Source organism: Haemaphysalis longicornis, unplaced genomic scaffold, assembly GCF_048455015.1.
Source record: "Haemaphysalis longicornis isolate Haplotype H1 unplaced genomic scaffold, Haemaphysalis longicornis Haplotype H1 scaffold_7, whole genome shotgun sequence".
NCBI lineage: Eukaryota > Metazoa > Arthropoda > Arachnida > Ixodida > Ixodidae > Haemaphysalis > Haemaphysalis longicornis.
In genome coordinates this window covers 126130693-126146705 of record NW_027526422.1, presented here as the reverse complement: position 1 = coordinate 126146705, position 16013 = coordinate 126130693, and the positions used below count along the sequence as shown (strand labels likewise).

Below are 16013 nucleotides of genomic sequence, written 5' to 3'. Positions count from 1 at the left end.
CGACTTTGTGTTGAAGGAGGCGTCACCACTGCTTGGTGTTTCTTTTACTGCTATTTATTTATTTATTTATTTACAGAGACCTCACAGGCTCCTGAGTAGGAGTATTGCGTGAGGGGGGCTGGAATATTTATCTACATAGGTAGGGATCTCGCGAAGAAGGTACATCCTTAAACAGTAGTTAATGGCATGTACACTTGAGGCCGGAGATATTGCAGGTAAGGCAGTCTATGTATACAGGAATGTACAACAATACTATGACAACGCACATAGGTATCAAATAAAAGGACATAGCAACTTGGCAATAAAATGTACCTAGAACACAAAGTTGCTCAGTTCGCCTCTGAATACTACGGGATTACGGATGTAACAATGGAATCTGGGAGTTCGTTCCAGAGTATTATCGCGCTAGGCAAGGCTGATGAATTGAAGGCGTTAGTGCGGCTAGGAAGGCGTTGGTAGCTGAGGTTATTATGAAGACGACGTGATGTACGGGACGGCTTTGTTAAGGGTAGGTCGAAAGGGTGTTGACTGTAGTGTATTTTGTGTAGAAGGGCGAGAAGGGCTATCTTCCTACGTGTCTGCAGTGTAGGTAGAGAGAGAGAGAGCTTAATGTTCGTGACGCTAGAGTTTCGCTTATAGTCACCAGTGATGAAACGCGCCGCACGGTTCTGTACGCACTCGAGGGCACGGATAAGATATGCCTGGTGAGGGGACCAAATGGATGCCGCAAACTCAAGTTGGGGGCGAACGAATGATTTATATGCTATTAGACGAGTGGTGGCCGGGGAGCCGCGCAAATTTCGTTTAAGGTAACCTAAAGTGCGTGAGGCCTTGGCGGTGGTTTTTTCTACATGAGTGGACCACAAGAGGTTAGGCGTGAAATGTATTCCGAGGTACTTGTAACTGAGTGCAGGGCATAAGGGTCTTTCGTTTAGGTTATATGTGAAGGTAGAGTTAAATCGCTTGCGACTAAAGGTCATTAATTTGCACTTATCAATGTTAAGCGACATTTGCCAGGATAGGCACCATTCCCTAATACTATCTAGATCCTGTTGAAGAGCAACGTGGTCACTTGGAGAACAGATTTTTCGATAAACTATACAATCGTCAGCAAATAAACGGATGGAGGAGGTAATGTTAGCGGGTAAGTCGTTTATATAAATAAGAAATAACAAGGGTCCTAAAACGCTACCCTGTGGTACCCCGGATGTAACGTCACATAACGGAGAGTTGCTGTTGTCAACAGTTGTGGACTGTTTGCGAAATGACAAAAAATTTCTTATCCATGAGATAGTTAATGAATCTAGATGCAAGGATGATAGTTTGGCGATTAGACGACAGTGAGGTACCCGATCGAATGCCTTCGAAAAATCAATAAATACACAATCAGTTTGAAGATATTGTTCCATATTAGAAAATAAATCGTTAGTAAATTCTAGTAATTGTGTTTCACAGGAAAAACCTTTCCTAAATCCGTGTTGTTTCGGGAAAAAAAAGTTGTTATCTTCCAAATGCTGCGCAATTTTGGAGGCAAGTATATGCTCTAGGAGTTTCGACGCGATACATGTTAGGGAGATCGGACGATAGTTCTCTACTTTGCTTTTGTCCCCAGATTTAAATATCGGTACCACTTTTCCAATTTTCCAATCAAACGGAATTTCACCTGATGCGAGGGACTGTTTAAAGATATGGTACAGGATGGTGCTTGAAAAGGGAACGGTCTGCTGGAGAATTTTTGTGTTGATGGTGTCAATTCCAGACGAGGTGGACACGTTAAGATTTTTGATTAGTGACGTAATTCCTTCGATGGTGATATCTATGGGACTCAAATCGATAGTCAACATCTGAAACCGATGGAATACTGGAGTAGTCTTCTTTCGTGAACATCTCGGAAAAGAAGTCGTTGAAAACTCGGGGGCATGCTTCTTGCGTTATCGGGGTGCCAGTGTCATTGCGAAGGGAAATGTGATCAGATGTGCTAGGAGGTGATATTGTTCTCCAGAATTTTTTAGGGTTGTGCGTCATTAAAGATTGTAGGTCATGTAACAAATACTTTTGCTTTGCTTTACGAACAGCACTGCAGTATGCTTTTTCTGAGGCTCTGTGGTTATTGGTTGCAGTGGCTGTTTTTGAACGTTTGGCGATTTTAAACAGACGCTTTTTCCTATTTCGAAGAGTGCGAAGTTTTTTGTTAAACCATGGCTTTGAAGAACTAACGCGGAAAGATATACGTGGGATATGAGTGTCAATTAGTTCCAATAACTTTGTCTTATACAAAGACCAGTTATCATTTACTGAACGATTGGAAAAATTATCAAGAAAACAAGTGCAGAATTCTTCCAAGCCACGGTTTATGGAATCGTAGTCAGCTCTTTTGTAATCAAAAATTTGTTTGGGGATGGTGACACGTGCGGTAAAAGACGTAGTAATCGCGAACTCCAGAAGTTTGTGGTCGCTAAATCCGTCAGAGCAATAAATCTGGTTCACCGTATCGGGCGCGGAAGCAAATACCAGGTCTAATGTATTTGAGCCTCTTGTTGGCTCGTTCACTAATTGCTCTAGGGAGAAATCTAGTGTAAGTTCTATGAATTTACTTGTTTCGCTAGTTCTGGAAGTTAGGTTAGGCCAGTCAATATCCGGGAAATTAAAGTCGCCGACTAAGAGAATATTGGCCTTTGGAAATTTAGCGGTAATTTCAATGAGGTTATTGTGGAAATCGGAATTAAAAGTCTCAGGACTATCAGGTGGTCTATAACAGACACCAAAAATATATTGTGAAGATTTCGACGTAATACAAATCCACAGTAACTCTAGGGGAGTTGTTACATCTACAAGAAAAGAAGTAATATGCTTTTTTACAGCGAATAGGACACCTCCGCCCCTTCTGGTAGTCCTATCCTTCCGGTAAATAACAAAATTGCAGCAGTCTGGCAGTACTTCGTTGTTAGTAATATCAGGGTAGAGCCAGGTTTCAGTTAAGGCTAAAACGTCGCAGTTTGTGTTATCGAGATACGAGCACAGTTCTGTACGTTTTTGAAGAATACTGCGCATGTTAGAATAAGATACGGAAGTTGGTGCTGCTTGGTTCTGTTGTACGGAGGTTCCGAAGGCTTTTTTAACCCGCATGATGCCCTCAGCTGTCGTGGCTATTTAGAAGATTGCGTTACGCTGTCACTTGTGGCATCATACACATAAATGTTATCTCCGATTAGTAGTTTGTTGCCGCGAAGTTTGTATGAAGCGTCTTGCCCTTTAGCGAATTCCATGAGCTTTTTCCTTGATAGCCGCGTTGCAAAACAAAAATCTTCGCGCACTGCAAAGTCTGTTCCCTTGAGTTTAAGTCCGTTTGCCAAGACAGCCTGCTTATCTTTGTGAAAAGCGAATTTAGCAATTATGGGTCTGCAGTTCTCAGGGTTGTAACGACCAAGCCGATGAGCGCGTTCAATTTGGGATGGCTGAAGTGTTATTTCGAGATGTTGCGAACAGAAATTTATTATTTTGGCTTCAGATTGAGGCCATGTTTCGGAAGATGCGTCACCTATGCCGAAAAAGAGTAAATTATCACGTCGAAGCCTGTTCTCGGCGTCGTCGCAACGTGTAACTGTGGCTTTCAGTTGGTCCGATATGCTTTTCGGGAGGGATTCAGCAGAGGCAGGCCCCGAGGGTGAGCCACTGCTATGCAATGCAGTAGTTTCCATTGATTGGATTCTTTGAGATAGTTGTTTTATTTCTGTATCAACTGATGCCTGCCACTGTGTAACGGACGTTTGCCACTGTTTAACTGCGCGAAGTTCAGTTCGAATATCGTCTTGACCAGACTCAATTCTTTGAACTGTTGCCAAAACCTTAGCTAACATATCATTGTTATCAAGGTGGGGATGGTCCTCATGAGTACTGGTATTCGCGACAGGCATGTTATCCGGACCGGGATTTGATTCCACGTCGCCAGACAAAAGCAACAACAAGCTACTTATGCATTGGGTGATTCGTTTTTTACATCGTTCAAGCACACAAAGAGAGTGTCTGGGGCACGACACCACTAAAAGACAGCGATTTGACGATTTAACGCAGAAGCTGTTATTCAAATAACTAACCTGCAACAATACGAAGGGTGAGCGATCCATTCTTGCTGTGATGTCGTGCCCCAAGACTGACGCGGTCGCCGGCTGCTTATATTCGGCGGCGAGCACGCTGTTATCTGGGTGGGTGGAGCTATGTGGCCGTGGTTGCCAGCTGCCTTCCACGGTGGGCGAAAATAGCGGCGGCGTCCAGTAGTCGGGTGAAGTGGTTCGATTGTAGTGCCAGTCCGCCAGGAAATCCGTGACTGCCGGAGCATCTTGCAGGCAGAAGATAAGGGCCATCTGCAACAATACGAAGGGTGAGCGATCCATTCTTGCAGTGATGTCGTGCCCCAAGACTGACGCGGTCGCCGGCTGCTTATATTCGGCGGCGAGCACGCTGTTATCTGGGTGGGTGGAGCTATGTGGCCGTGGTTGCCAGCTGCCTTCCACGGTGGGCGAAAATAGCGGCGGCGTCCAGTAGTCGGGTGAAGTGGTTCGATTGTAGTGCCAGTCCGCCAGGAAATCCGTGACTGCCGGAGCATCTTGCAGGCAGAAGATAAGGGCCATCTGCAACAATACGAAGGGTGAGCGATCCATTCTTGCAGTGATGTCGTGCCCCAAGACTGACGCGGTCGCCGGCTGCTTATATTCGGCGGCGAGCACGCTGTTATCTGGGTGGGTGGAGCTATGTGGCCGTGGTTGCCAGCTGCCTTCCACGGTGGGCGAAAATAGCGGCGGCGTCCAGTAGTCGGGTGAAGTGGTTCGATTGTAGTGCCAGTCCGCCAGGAAATCCGTGACTGCCGGAGCATCTTGCGGGCAGAAGATAAGGGCCATCTGCAACAATACGAAGGGTGAGCGATCCATTCTTGCAGTGATGTCGTGCCCCCTATTGCTTTTGCTTTCTTGAACGCATTCGGTATGCCAATGTCCGCAAACCGAAGCATACCGGCACCAGCTGTTTCCAAATTCATAGTTTTTATAGCTTGCATGTGTGTTAGAGGTATAAAAACTCTTACGACATTGTGAAATCGTGGCTCTTCGCCTGGCTGCCACTCGCACGTAACGCAGGGCAGAGTAGAAAACGGAAATAGTAACTAAAAAAGAGTAAGGCATTCAACACTCCTTTTTGATCCCCTCGGGCGCAATTCTTTTGAAGTGTTCATTGTATGCCCTAGGATTTTGTTTGCACGTAATATATGCTTATGTATTTGCGAACCTGAAACAGCAGCATAAAAATGTAGGAAGGTATTGCGAACCCACATTGTACTTTTTTTTATGTCGCAGGTGCAGCGGATAAAGTTCGTTGTCGGCGACCAGAACGAAGACCTAATGGAAGACGTAAGGCTGAAACAATGTTTTCATTGAGAACGTAGTTATCATGTGTGGCTACACTACAAAAGTAGGCAAATTATATTCAGTTGATTGTTGGTATATAGCGTATTTATTTTACCACGCAACTTGTTGTTACGCGGTACAATTAAAAGTTGTTCTTAATATTATTAGCAAAAATTTTCACTGCTGCAGCCTCGATAGTGCCGCTCTTAACATTTTTTTTTCTTTTATGACGGCAAAAACTGGCCTTATCGTCTAATCGAAAGCCTTTGACTGTATTTGTTGTCGCATAAACTGGTTTCTTTTTCTTACGCGTCAACAGATTACGGCCATCGATTTGCCCTTTGTAAGTATCCGTTTTATGACAAAACTCCACACCTATCATTTTTTCATTTTGTACAGTTGAACGCAAAAAATAAGCAGTGACTTTGGAACGAGATGACAAAAGTACGTATGTGTCGTATTCTTGTTCGTGTCTTTGCGACACAAGTGCGCAGGTTTCGGGTCGTAGTGCACTTGTGTCACGTCCTTTCAGTGTCCCTGTCTCTTTTTTGTGCCCAACTGTACAAAACCATGGAACACCAACTGGGCCAATCGATCACGTTGCTCTGATTTTTTTGGCAATCCTACATCCTTGCAGTTCTATTGAAGCCTCAGGGGTGGATGCATTTTTTGAAAACGCTAATTGTCGCCAGTTAAACGAAAGTTCCATACGTTTTAAAGGGATTGCTTCGTGCGCCTGGAACACCCAACTAGCTCCAAAAAAAACGGCACTGAAGTGCATCTTTCTAATTTTAGCGCCTGCATTGTATATTCCGAGAAAAAAAATATCTTCTCTATCGAGCTAACCGCCGGACCTTCCCACCACCGCACCCTTGTCTGACGAGACGAAAAGCGGTCGTGTACAGACAACTACAAACTAATGCGCTAATGACTCCGGTGATAGCCAAACACATTTGTCCAGAAGTGTTCCCAAGCGACGTGTGTGTGTTGTGTAAGAAGGACAGAGCCACAGCATCTCACATTCTGTGGGACTGTAGACTACACCCCAGTGAAGCCAATACAGTCAAAACGCTCCCGCCGCTCCTCGCAAGTGCGACCAGAGACAAGGACTACGAAATACAACATACGGCCGTCCAGCAGATGTTGGGGGCCCTCGAACGCCAGCGCCCCGAAACTGCTGCCTCCACTGGAGGCAATGCATGAGTAGGGAGCCGACGACGAGTGGCGGCCTGACACGACGACTAGGCTGCGTCCCAGCTGCCGGACTCAATAAAGATGTTTGCTCTCTCTCTCTCTATTTCTAAAGATCGGGAGGATAGCAAACATTAGCAACTTTCTTCTTTTTGCATTAATTGCGTTTTATGCTAGGTTTTGCAGTGTTCAATTTTTTAAGTTTCCAATTTCACGTGTGTCAATTTTCACGCGCGTCTATTGACTTTTACTTCACTCAAGCACACTTTGTACAACCTATTACGCAGTGTATTCAGCATTACCATCTTTCACCAACACGGATGTACCGTAACCCGCAGTGAGCAGCGCTCTAAAGAAACGATACTTTCAAACTCACTTTTTTTTTTACAAAAAGGTCCCGCCAATTCGCGCCAAAAATAAAATCAAGCTACACTTTGGCCCGCTGAAGCCAATTTATACCAATTTTCGATCATTCTTTTTCTGTGTTGCACTAAAAACTGGTGCACGACGCTTGCGCGGCCTCGAGGCCTCCTGTCATTACGGCGATTGGCCATTTAGCAATGCCCCGTAGACAAAACATAAATGGAACTCGCAATACCTAGGTTACGTGACGTCTTTCCCCTACATCCCGACGTTTTGATAGTTATTTTTCTTTTGTTCACCTGCTTCGTACAACCTTTTCTCTTATTGTGTTCCTTGTGGATATCATATCTAGGCTCTGCCCCACCCCTACCACTGCAAAACCGAATCCTCCGAGCGGCGGTGGGATCTAGGTGTTCGAATTTTGTGGCCAAGCTGGGCAAGCTTCTAGCATGAATGAAACACTGCCTAATAGAAGTCGAATTACGGGTGCACGGTTACGCACCTAGCTACCACGCATATGTCTCTCAAAACTATTCAAGATTACGAAACCTGGGTGCTTCTCCCGTCGAGTAGTAATAATACAAATATTTTGGTTTCCTGTAGCTAGATAAAAAACACACCGAATAGTGTTGGGGGATTTTTAATTCATATTTCTTTCTCCACTTCGTTGCAGACTGAGCATTCCGGCACTTACGTAATCCTTGTGGTTAAGCTTATGGTCTTTGCGGCCGTGAAGGAATGGCATAAGCTGGCTTGGAATCACTCAGAATTCCTAAAGTGAGTGCTGAACTTTGCTTTTAATACAGCATGGAATTAGGTAGTACCTTAGTGTTTGATCATTACGCACGCTGATGGTTGTCTTCACAAAGGGTAAACGAATATTGCCTGCGTTAATGGACACTTCCCTTGAAGTATGTTTTTTTACTTAGAGGTTGACACTTTCTTGCGCTTTATTGACTCTTCGTTTTCTCTTCTGTGTGCGCGTGGGTAACGTAGCGTGGGAGACCATAAATTCCCTGTGTGACTGCGATAGTTCCTTGCTTCAAGCATAAAAGCAACGGATGTGAAGTTGCTCACTGTTTAGAAAATTTTCAATATCCTCAATGAATTGTCGGATTTATAACTCTCCTCCACCAAGTTCATCTCCCGCTATCAATATTTGTTGCAACACATCTACCAGCGCAATTTGTGATTTGGTGGTTTTTTGTGTGTTGAAGGTTTTGCGGCATATCGAAGTATTGTTGTAGTCTCACTGATTAGCAAAATAGGCACGTTGCTCACTCGACACTCGCACTCCACCCCCGACTACGCACTCGACACCCTACTCACCGCAAGGGACCAGCTCGCGTATACAAAGTGACAATATCGGAGACCCAGCGGACCCCGAGTCCCCACACTCACGCTGTCACCAAGTGTAGCAATTAGTTTTAAAGAGAAAGGTAGAAGCTTCTAACTATGGCCGTCGGAACTATGGTCAGGCTCCTGCCGATGGGCGGTCTGTCTATCTACCAGGCAGGGAGCTCCGGCACCTCTCTGGCCACGGGGGTAAAGCTATACAAAAGCCCCGCTCTCGTCTTAATCTATGCAGCATGGTATTTTATGAACCCCCTCCAAATGTGATCAGCCCGTGAAACGGGGCCGCACCGATCTCTCCTTTTTAAAACTCCGAGAATATACTTTCCCAAAATCTGATGACTACCGACGTCTCTTGATAATCGGATCTGTTGAAAAAGAAAAGCCCGTTGCTCATTGTCCGTGTTCTTGATCTCTAAGCGCATAGAGAGAATTATCGGTAAGTCCTACAAAGGCAAGAAACAAAAACCTGGGCACTTCTGGTGGAAGTTACCACCCAGAAGATGGCCACAGCACTCCTGAGTCGGGCCCAAATAGCCGATTTCGACATCAAGGCGACGCCCTACCTCACCCAATCAGCTCCCTGGGCGTGATCTCCTACAATAATATCTATTTCGTATATAGCGGTATTCTCTCTTTGCATCCCTCCTAATTTCCAGCTATCTAGCTTTGATATCGAGGTGCTGATAGATCAGCTGCCTGAAACTTACATTCTAATAGGCGATTTCAATGCACGTAGTTCACTGCGCGGCTTTTCCCGTACGGACTTGCACGGTCGCCTTATCAAAAAACTCCGGACATCTCCGGGAGTATGCCTATTCAATACTGAAAAGTCTGCTAAAAATAACCTAGTACACAACCCTTATTCACATCTTGACTTGGCCATTGGCTTTGCAGTTCTGTTTCCATCTTTTGAATAGTACGTGGACACAGACCGTTACGGTAGTGATCACGCCCCTATTTCACTAACATATAAAGGTCAAGGCTCAAGCAAATCATCTTCCCCTGAGTTGTTCTATAGAGCAAGAGCAAATTGGAATACATTTACAGAAACATTGAAACTTCATCATGCAGCAGTTATCCTCATCGGGTTTAATACTTTTGTTCTTTCTCAGAGACTATGGTATCTGCCTTAAAATGTCTCTCAGCCGCTGTTTCTTGTCCTTCTTTGCCCCAGTTGGATTTGCACCACTATATTCCAACCATCATCATCATCATGTCTCGACCGCATAGGCTTGCTTCTAGTTCCACTGTTACCTTAGCACTGACACAAACTTTTAGTCCCGTATTTGCCCACACAAGTTCAAATGTTTTCACCAACGGCGATTACGTTTAAGGGTGTTTAAAAAAAATGATGCGGATGTCAATAAAAACAAATTCTTCATTGCAGCTACGTTTTTTTTAATTTCGACTGCAATGGAATGAAGCCATCTTGCAATATCCATTACAAAACAACCATGTGTAATCACACGCTAAACCTTTTCACAACGTTATGTACCTAGAAGGGTGGAAATACTCTTTCCACCCGACCATGTGTTTCGATCAGAAAAGAGTGCTTGGACAAGAAAAAGTGCTGCAGTGCGGTAAGGTCAAAATTTGAGTACGTTGTACACACACCTTGAGTTACAGGACTGTGCGCACCCAGATCTACTCGCACCTTCAAAACGGAACACAGATTCCCAGATACTTGCACATTAAGTAAGAAAATATTTCTATATTAGAAGGAGAGCATGTTTTCTTCGGACGTCAGCTTAGCGTGTGCTCCTTTTGCGCCTTTATAAAGCGTACAACACAATCGTTTGCAACTTGTCTTGCAACTTGTCTAACAACCTGTATTTGTTAGAAGTTAACATATTCACCACTAATTTTGGTACAAGGTATATAAACCGCTGCATGCCAGTATGGGCGCATACTAACCCTGTTGGCTACGGTATATCTGAAATTATGATATAAGAACAGCAATTGGACAAAGTCGTCGTTACGACGACTTTGTCCAATACGGCCCGTTCCCTTTTCTGGACAAAGTCGTCGTTACTACGACTTTTTCCAGAAAGGACAGGAGCCGTGCTTTGAAATGAACTGTTGCTATGAACGTCACCAGGTTAAGGGGGTACCAGTCGTGTAGTTCACAGACCTTATTGTCGTATGCTATGGCCTTAACCAATCAAATATTAGACACATTCTACACTCTTCAAACCATGTACAAAAAACGTACATTGTTATGTTTTTATCGTCCTTTGCGCTGAACGTTTGGGCTGTATAATTAGAAATTAGAATGTCGGCCACGTACTACAATGGGTTTAATAACATTGCTGCCTCACGTCCACAGCCATTTCACAGCCCTTTTGAAGATTAGGGTGTCAAACGCTTAACGTACGTGTAGAACACTTAATGCGGGTGGGATGGGGGGGGGGTTATCTATTGCTTTACGCAGATGTCAGGCAAACGCTTTATGACCATTGTTATTCTAATGTGTCGCATTCTTTCGTCTGTAACCTGTTGTTTAAGCGAGGTTGAATGCTGACCCGTCCTTTTGTGCTCTAGTTGTTTTCTCGGTGAAATAAGCATTAGCACCATCAGTGAACCTTCAATAACAGCGCGCCAGAAGACGACGTATATGCTAGCAACATTTTTAAAAAAACACCCCTCTTGGCGAGATTCGCAGATGTCATTTCTAGCACGCAGGTCCGATGAAAAAATTACGCCAAATTTCAAGTACACGAATGAAAATTCTAACGTGAAATTATATACGATAACGACAAGTTTGTTTTTACTCAAATAAAACACCGTAGCACGTAACGATATACAGGGCGAGATAAAGCAAAAAAGAAAATTAATACTAAGAAACACACTGCTCGCACTGGTCCGGAGTGGTTCCGACCAAAACAAAGACACAAATGTAGAAAATAGATTCTTTCTTGCCCACCGGTCTTACGAGAGCCGCCGGTTTAAAGCGTACGTTTCGAAGCGTTCTCCGGCTTTAAACTGCAGAGATCCCGTACACCCCGCCAAGTGGTCTGAAAAAAAAAAAACGCCTAGTATACGACTCAATCGCGAGTCATTCTCACTGAATAAAAATTGTCCAATAGAAAGTTTCGCCATTAATTATTTTATTCTACATAGAAAAACTAATGCTATTGAGTTCAAGAATTAGGCTTTTTGCTGGTAGTTTTGTGTAAGGCGGGTATGAGGAAAAAACTGCCAAACACAAACATTTGGTCCTTTATTCCAGCGATGTTCCATATTCTTCCCTTCAAGTCCATTACGATGCGATGTACAACACCGTAGGTAAGTTTTGTAAACGGCGTTGCTTTAATACGATGGCTTTAGTAAGCAGCGTTTCCTGGCCAGCAGTCCGTAATTTTTCATGCTTGGGAGCAAACCTTCATCCGCGCTTTTGCTGCTGAAAACTTTTTGTGGTGGGGAAAATCATCACCACCGTCAAAGAGCATTCCAGACCAGCTGAACTGAAATGAGATCTTCGCAATATTCACACGTTATTTGCAACATTTTTTAGCACATGTTAATATTACTTAGCACTAATGGAACCTCGGACAGATTTAGGGAAAGTATATTAGTAATAACTGCGAGCACGTTTATTGAAAGTTCGCGCCAGCCTGTTTTTCTCAAAACAAAAAAAAAAAAAACGGTGAGGCGTAAACTGGGTGAATCCGTATGACATTTATTAGAGGAACCAGAGTGAGAGATACAAGAAAAGAGACCGTCCCTAGAGATTTCGTCACTCTGTCTTAGAGCCTGTGATTACCTGCCCCTCGAAAAAAACCCTAAAACAAAAGATAGGCATACAGGGCGAACGATGACTTCCAAATAAATTTAATACTGAAACAAGGCAAATATACAAAAATGTAAGCTCGCACTCAAACACAATAAGTCAACCCGATATATACCAACAAACTCACCGATATGCGTTGCGGTAGATTACTGTGTTCATTTGGATGTCTTTTAATGTACAGTAACAACTGTACTTATTTTCCACAGTTGTTCCAGGGGCGCTGCTTGGACCGCCGCTGTACACTGACGGTCTGAGCCCGTAAGTTCTAATGTTTTTTGCACCATGTCGGCTGTGCTCGTGGCTGCACATTATAGACGTAGAAAATTCGCAGCGTTGTTAAAGCCGTTTCTGTCTTAGCCTTTCCCTCTTTTTTCCCATTTCTTACAAAGAATCGCCGTTTACAACAGAGAACAAGCGTTGCTTATTCAATTTTAATTTAATCATGGAAACAATACGAGAAAGAATTGCTATCGAGTGTTATCAAAGATGTTACGTTTATCTCAAACGGCACGCACGACATTTTCAGAAAAAGCGATGTGACGACGCACTTATGGTCCAAAAATTCAACAAGCAGAAGGCTCATTCGGTCACGTGGGTAGCGAGACGCTCGATGGTACGATCCTAAAGTCCAATTGAGCCTGCCCATCCAATGAGGCTAAATTTGCAACGAGTCCATAGACTCAACCGTGCCTGAATGTCCAGTGGAAGATGACCTGCGATTAGACGGAAAAATCAGATTTTTCCGGCACTCTCGGGGCGCCGCCATTCTACCCCCAATCGGTATGCTGCCATGCGGATGCTTCCTGGGGGACTGTGGGAGCAACAGCTGCCGCCCCAGCCGCATGCCACCGCCCGGGCGGTACTACGTATTCTGTGGATTGCTAGGGCGCCTAATCTGTTTTGAAAAGTGTTATGTACATTTTTTAAAGAAAACCTTTCGACCTCTACTAGCCAGCGGTTCTTTCTTGGCGTGCGGGACAAGATACTCCCAACGGGGCTGCAGAGGGCCGGGACGGTTATCGCTCACGGAGCAAAGTGTAGATGGCGCGGCGAATTTGCCCTGCGTTCCCCGCGCTCTCACGCCTGCGGGCACATCGGCACGACCCAGCTTTGTCGTCTGCTTACAGACGGTTGTTGGGGCTTGATTTGGCGTAGCTTCTCGTCCATTGCGCGCATACTTCGCACGACTTGAATAAATTGTTCGACAGCACCTCCTGGGAAAACCGGACACGACGGAAATAAGCGGTGGTACGGCAAAGATACGTTAAAGATTGGTTTGCAAGGCGGGAAAACAAAATGTGGAGACCTCATAGAGACATCTGGCCGCTAGACACACACTACCTTTTGCGCACTGCTTGCCACGAATGAGACTTCGTTTATAAATTGATGAATACCAATGCGGTTGTGTTTTAACAAGTATTACAAAAGGCGAAAGGAGCAACTGGTTTTGATAAATAGCGATTATAAGAGTTCCCTCATCTTTCTCGCAATTCTCAAACTTACTCAACTAACTAGTTTAGGTCGGTATAAATGGGAATCACTAAGCTCACATGCCGAATAGTTCCGGTGTCCGCACTTGTGTCGCGCGGTGGTGTAGCCCAGAGCTAGCACATCACGGTGGCTAGGTTCCGCTGTCTCACCCTTCGAATGACGCTCCTAGCCGTTTTCTTTCCGCCGACGCACGTCCGGGCTACAGGGCGGCGTCCGCCTCTTTAGCCCGGCCGTGGCCGACGCTTGTGCGTTCGGGACGCCACCCCTGCACCCCCCGCGGTGGCTCAGTGACTAAAGCGTTGTGCTGCTGAGCTTGAGGACGCGAGTTCGATTCACGGCCGAGGCGGCCGCTTTTCTGGTGGAGGTGGAAAGCAGAAACGCCCGTCTGTACGAGATTTCGGCGCACGGTAAAGATCCCGAGGTGGTCAAAATTAATCCGGAGCCCTCCACTACGGCATGCCTCATCGCCAGCGTTGCGTCGGCGCGTTAAACCATACAATCAATTATCAATTAATCGACGCCGCCCCTGCGAATTCTAGGAAACGGCAGGCAGAATCTCTGGTTTCAATCTTTATAGAGACACGCGTGTGAATTCTAGTGACGTCACATGGGCAATTGTTGTGGGTATCGTTTCCAGCTTTGCTTTCAGCCACCTTCACAGCGTGGATTGGAGACAATTTTTTGTTTTACATGCCTTCACGACACAGTATAACCGTTCACCAAATAGTGCATTCACGGTGAGTGAGAACTAATTTTATGCCAGGTGTGCCAATGCTTCACCCAGGAGGTGCTGTCGTTTCTCAAGCGGCCAGGTGTCTGTAAATGGTCTCTACATTTTGTTTTCCCGCCCTGCCAACAAATCTTTTACGTATCTTTGCCGTACGACTACTCAATTCCGCCGGGTCCGGGTTACGCAGGAGGTGCTGTCGAATAAGTTAATCAAGCCGTGCAAAGTAAGCGCGCAATGGAGGCAAAGCTGCGCCGAAACAGGGCCAAAACCGCCGCTAAAGCTTACGACAAAGACGGTGTAAGAGTTCCGCCGACGCGCCCGCCTTGGTGAGCACGGGGAACGCTGGGTAATAGCGCCATATCGCCGTGCCGCCTACACTGTGCTCCGTGACTGAAAAGCGCCCTCCGCCTCCCAAGCCGCGTTGGGAGTTTCTTGTCCCACACTCTAGGGAAGAACCGTCAGCTGGTAGAGGTACAAGGCTTTGCTTTAAAAGCGCGTGACCGACAAACCCGGGTGCAGCAATGGACCGCAAAAAGCCTGGCATGGCAAAACAGCCTCATAGGTCGTGATTAGGGCTAGAGAAACATACGACACGTTGTATTCGCGATCTCTATCCAGCATGGGCAAACCTGGCATACAAATATTTCGCACTGGCGTGACGGCAGGTCAAATAAAAGGACGCTTACCAATTTTTGATCGAAATTAGAAGCCAGAAAAAGACGCGCGATAGGCACTCCAACGCGAGCCGTGCCGTGCGGCTAAAGCAACGGCATCTGTTCGAGCAGTCCCTCAGGAAGCGCCTACATGGCGACCCACCGATCGCGGAAACATGGCGGCGCCCTGGGAGTGCCGTAAAATCTTGGTGTATATAAAGAAGTAAATTAGCTGTGATTTATTGAGGCTGCTCGGAGACCTCTGTTAAAACGCGGAGTTAGGGCACCTGATACATTAACTGAAACATGACGTTTCTGCCACTACAGAAAAGCTCACCTTGCGCAGTTTTATCGCGTGTATTATGGATGGACGCTGCATCCAAGCCTATTTAGTTAACTGGGCTTAAGCAAAACATTTTTTAATTACCTAAAAGCGCTATCATATGATTTTGTCTTCTCGTGTGATAGGTTTTTATTGATATAGTGCTTTCAATCTGAAGTGCGCTCAATTTTATGAGTTGACAATCAATATAAATGTCTAAATAGAAAGGTAACACCGGTATGCTCTAACGGAAAGAACGTAAGTGGCACCTAAAATTGAAGAATAGCATATTTAAATACATGAAAGAGTCACGAGTTTTGAATTCCACGCAGATAATAAAAAACACAAAACACAAGCAAATGTCTATTCGGTCCCTATCAACATGTAATGTAAAAGCTAATGGAGGAAATAAAATAATGAATAAATTTTCTAATCCCAAATAGAACAAAATAAGCCGCTAAATAAACGAAGGAAACAAACATTATTACCGTTGACTACATTATTATTGAATGGTATTGAATAATGAATACATCGAATAATGAATGACAGCCTACCATTGTCCCTGAAGAAGAAAGTGTATGACAGCTGTATCTTACCAGCACTCACCCACGGGGCAGAAACTTGGAGGCTCACTAAGAGGGTTCAACTTAAATTGAGAACGACTCAGCGGGCAATGGAGCAGAAGATGATAGGTATAAAATTAAGGGACAAGAAGAGAGCT

The 16013-nt window shown here is 45.0% G+C and overlaps 1 protein-coding gene across 1 annotated transcript in view; it reads left to right on the top strand.

Moving 5' to 3' along the window:
* Positions 1–16013, top strand: part of LOC144146518 (neprilysin-like) — a 52888-nt gene that overhangs the window by 20885 nt on the left and 15990 nt on the right. The window contains exons 8-11 of the mRNA XM_077678463.1: positions 5346–5399; positions 7624–7727; positions 11536–11591; positions 12303–12354. Coding sequence (XP_077534589.1) covers positions 5346–5399; positions 7624–7727; positions 11536–11591; positions 12303–12354 — 266 coding nt within the window. The remainder of the gene's footprint in view (positions 1–5345; positions 5400–7623; positions 7728–11535; positions 11592–12302; positions 12355–16013) is intronic.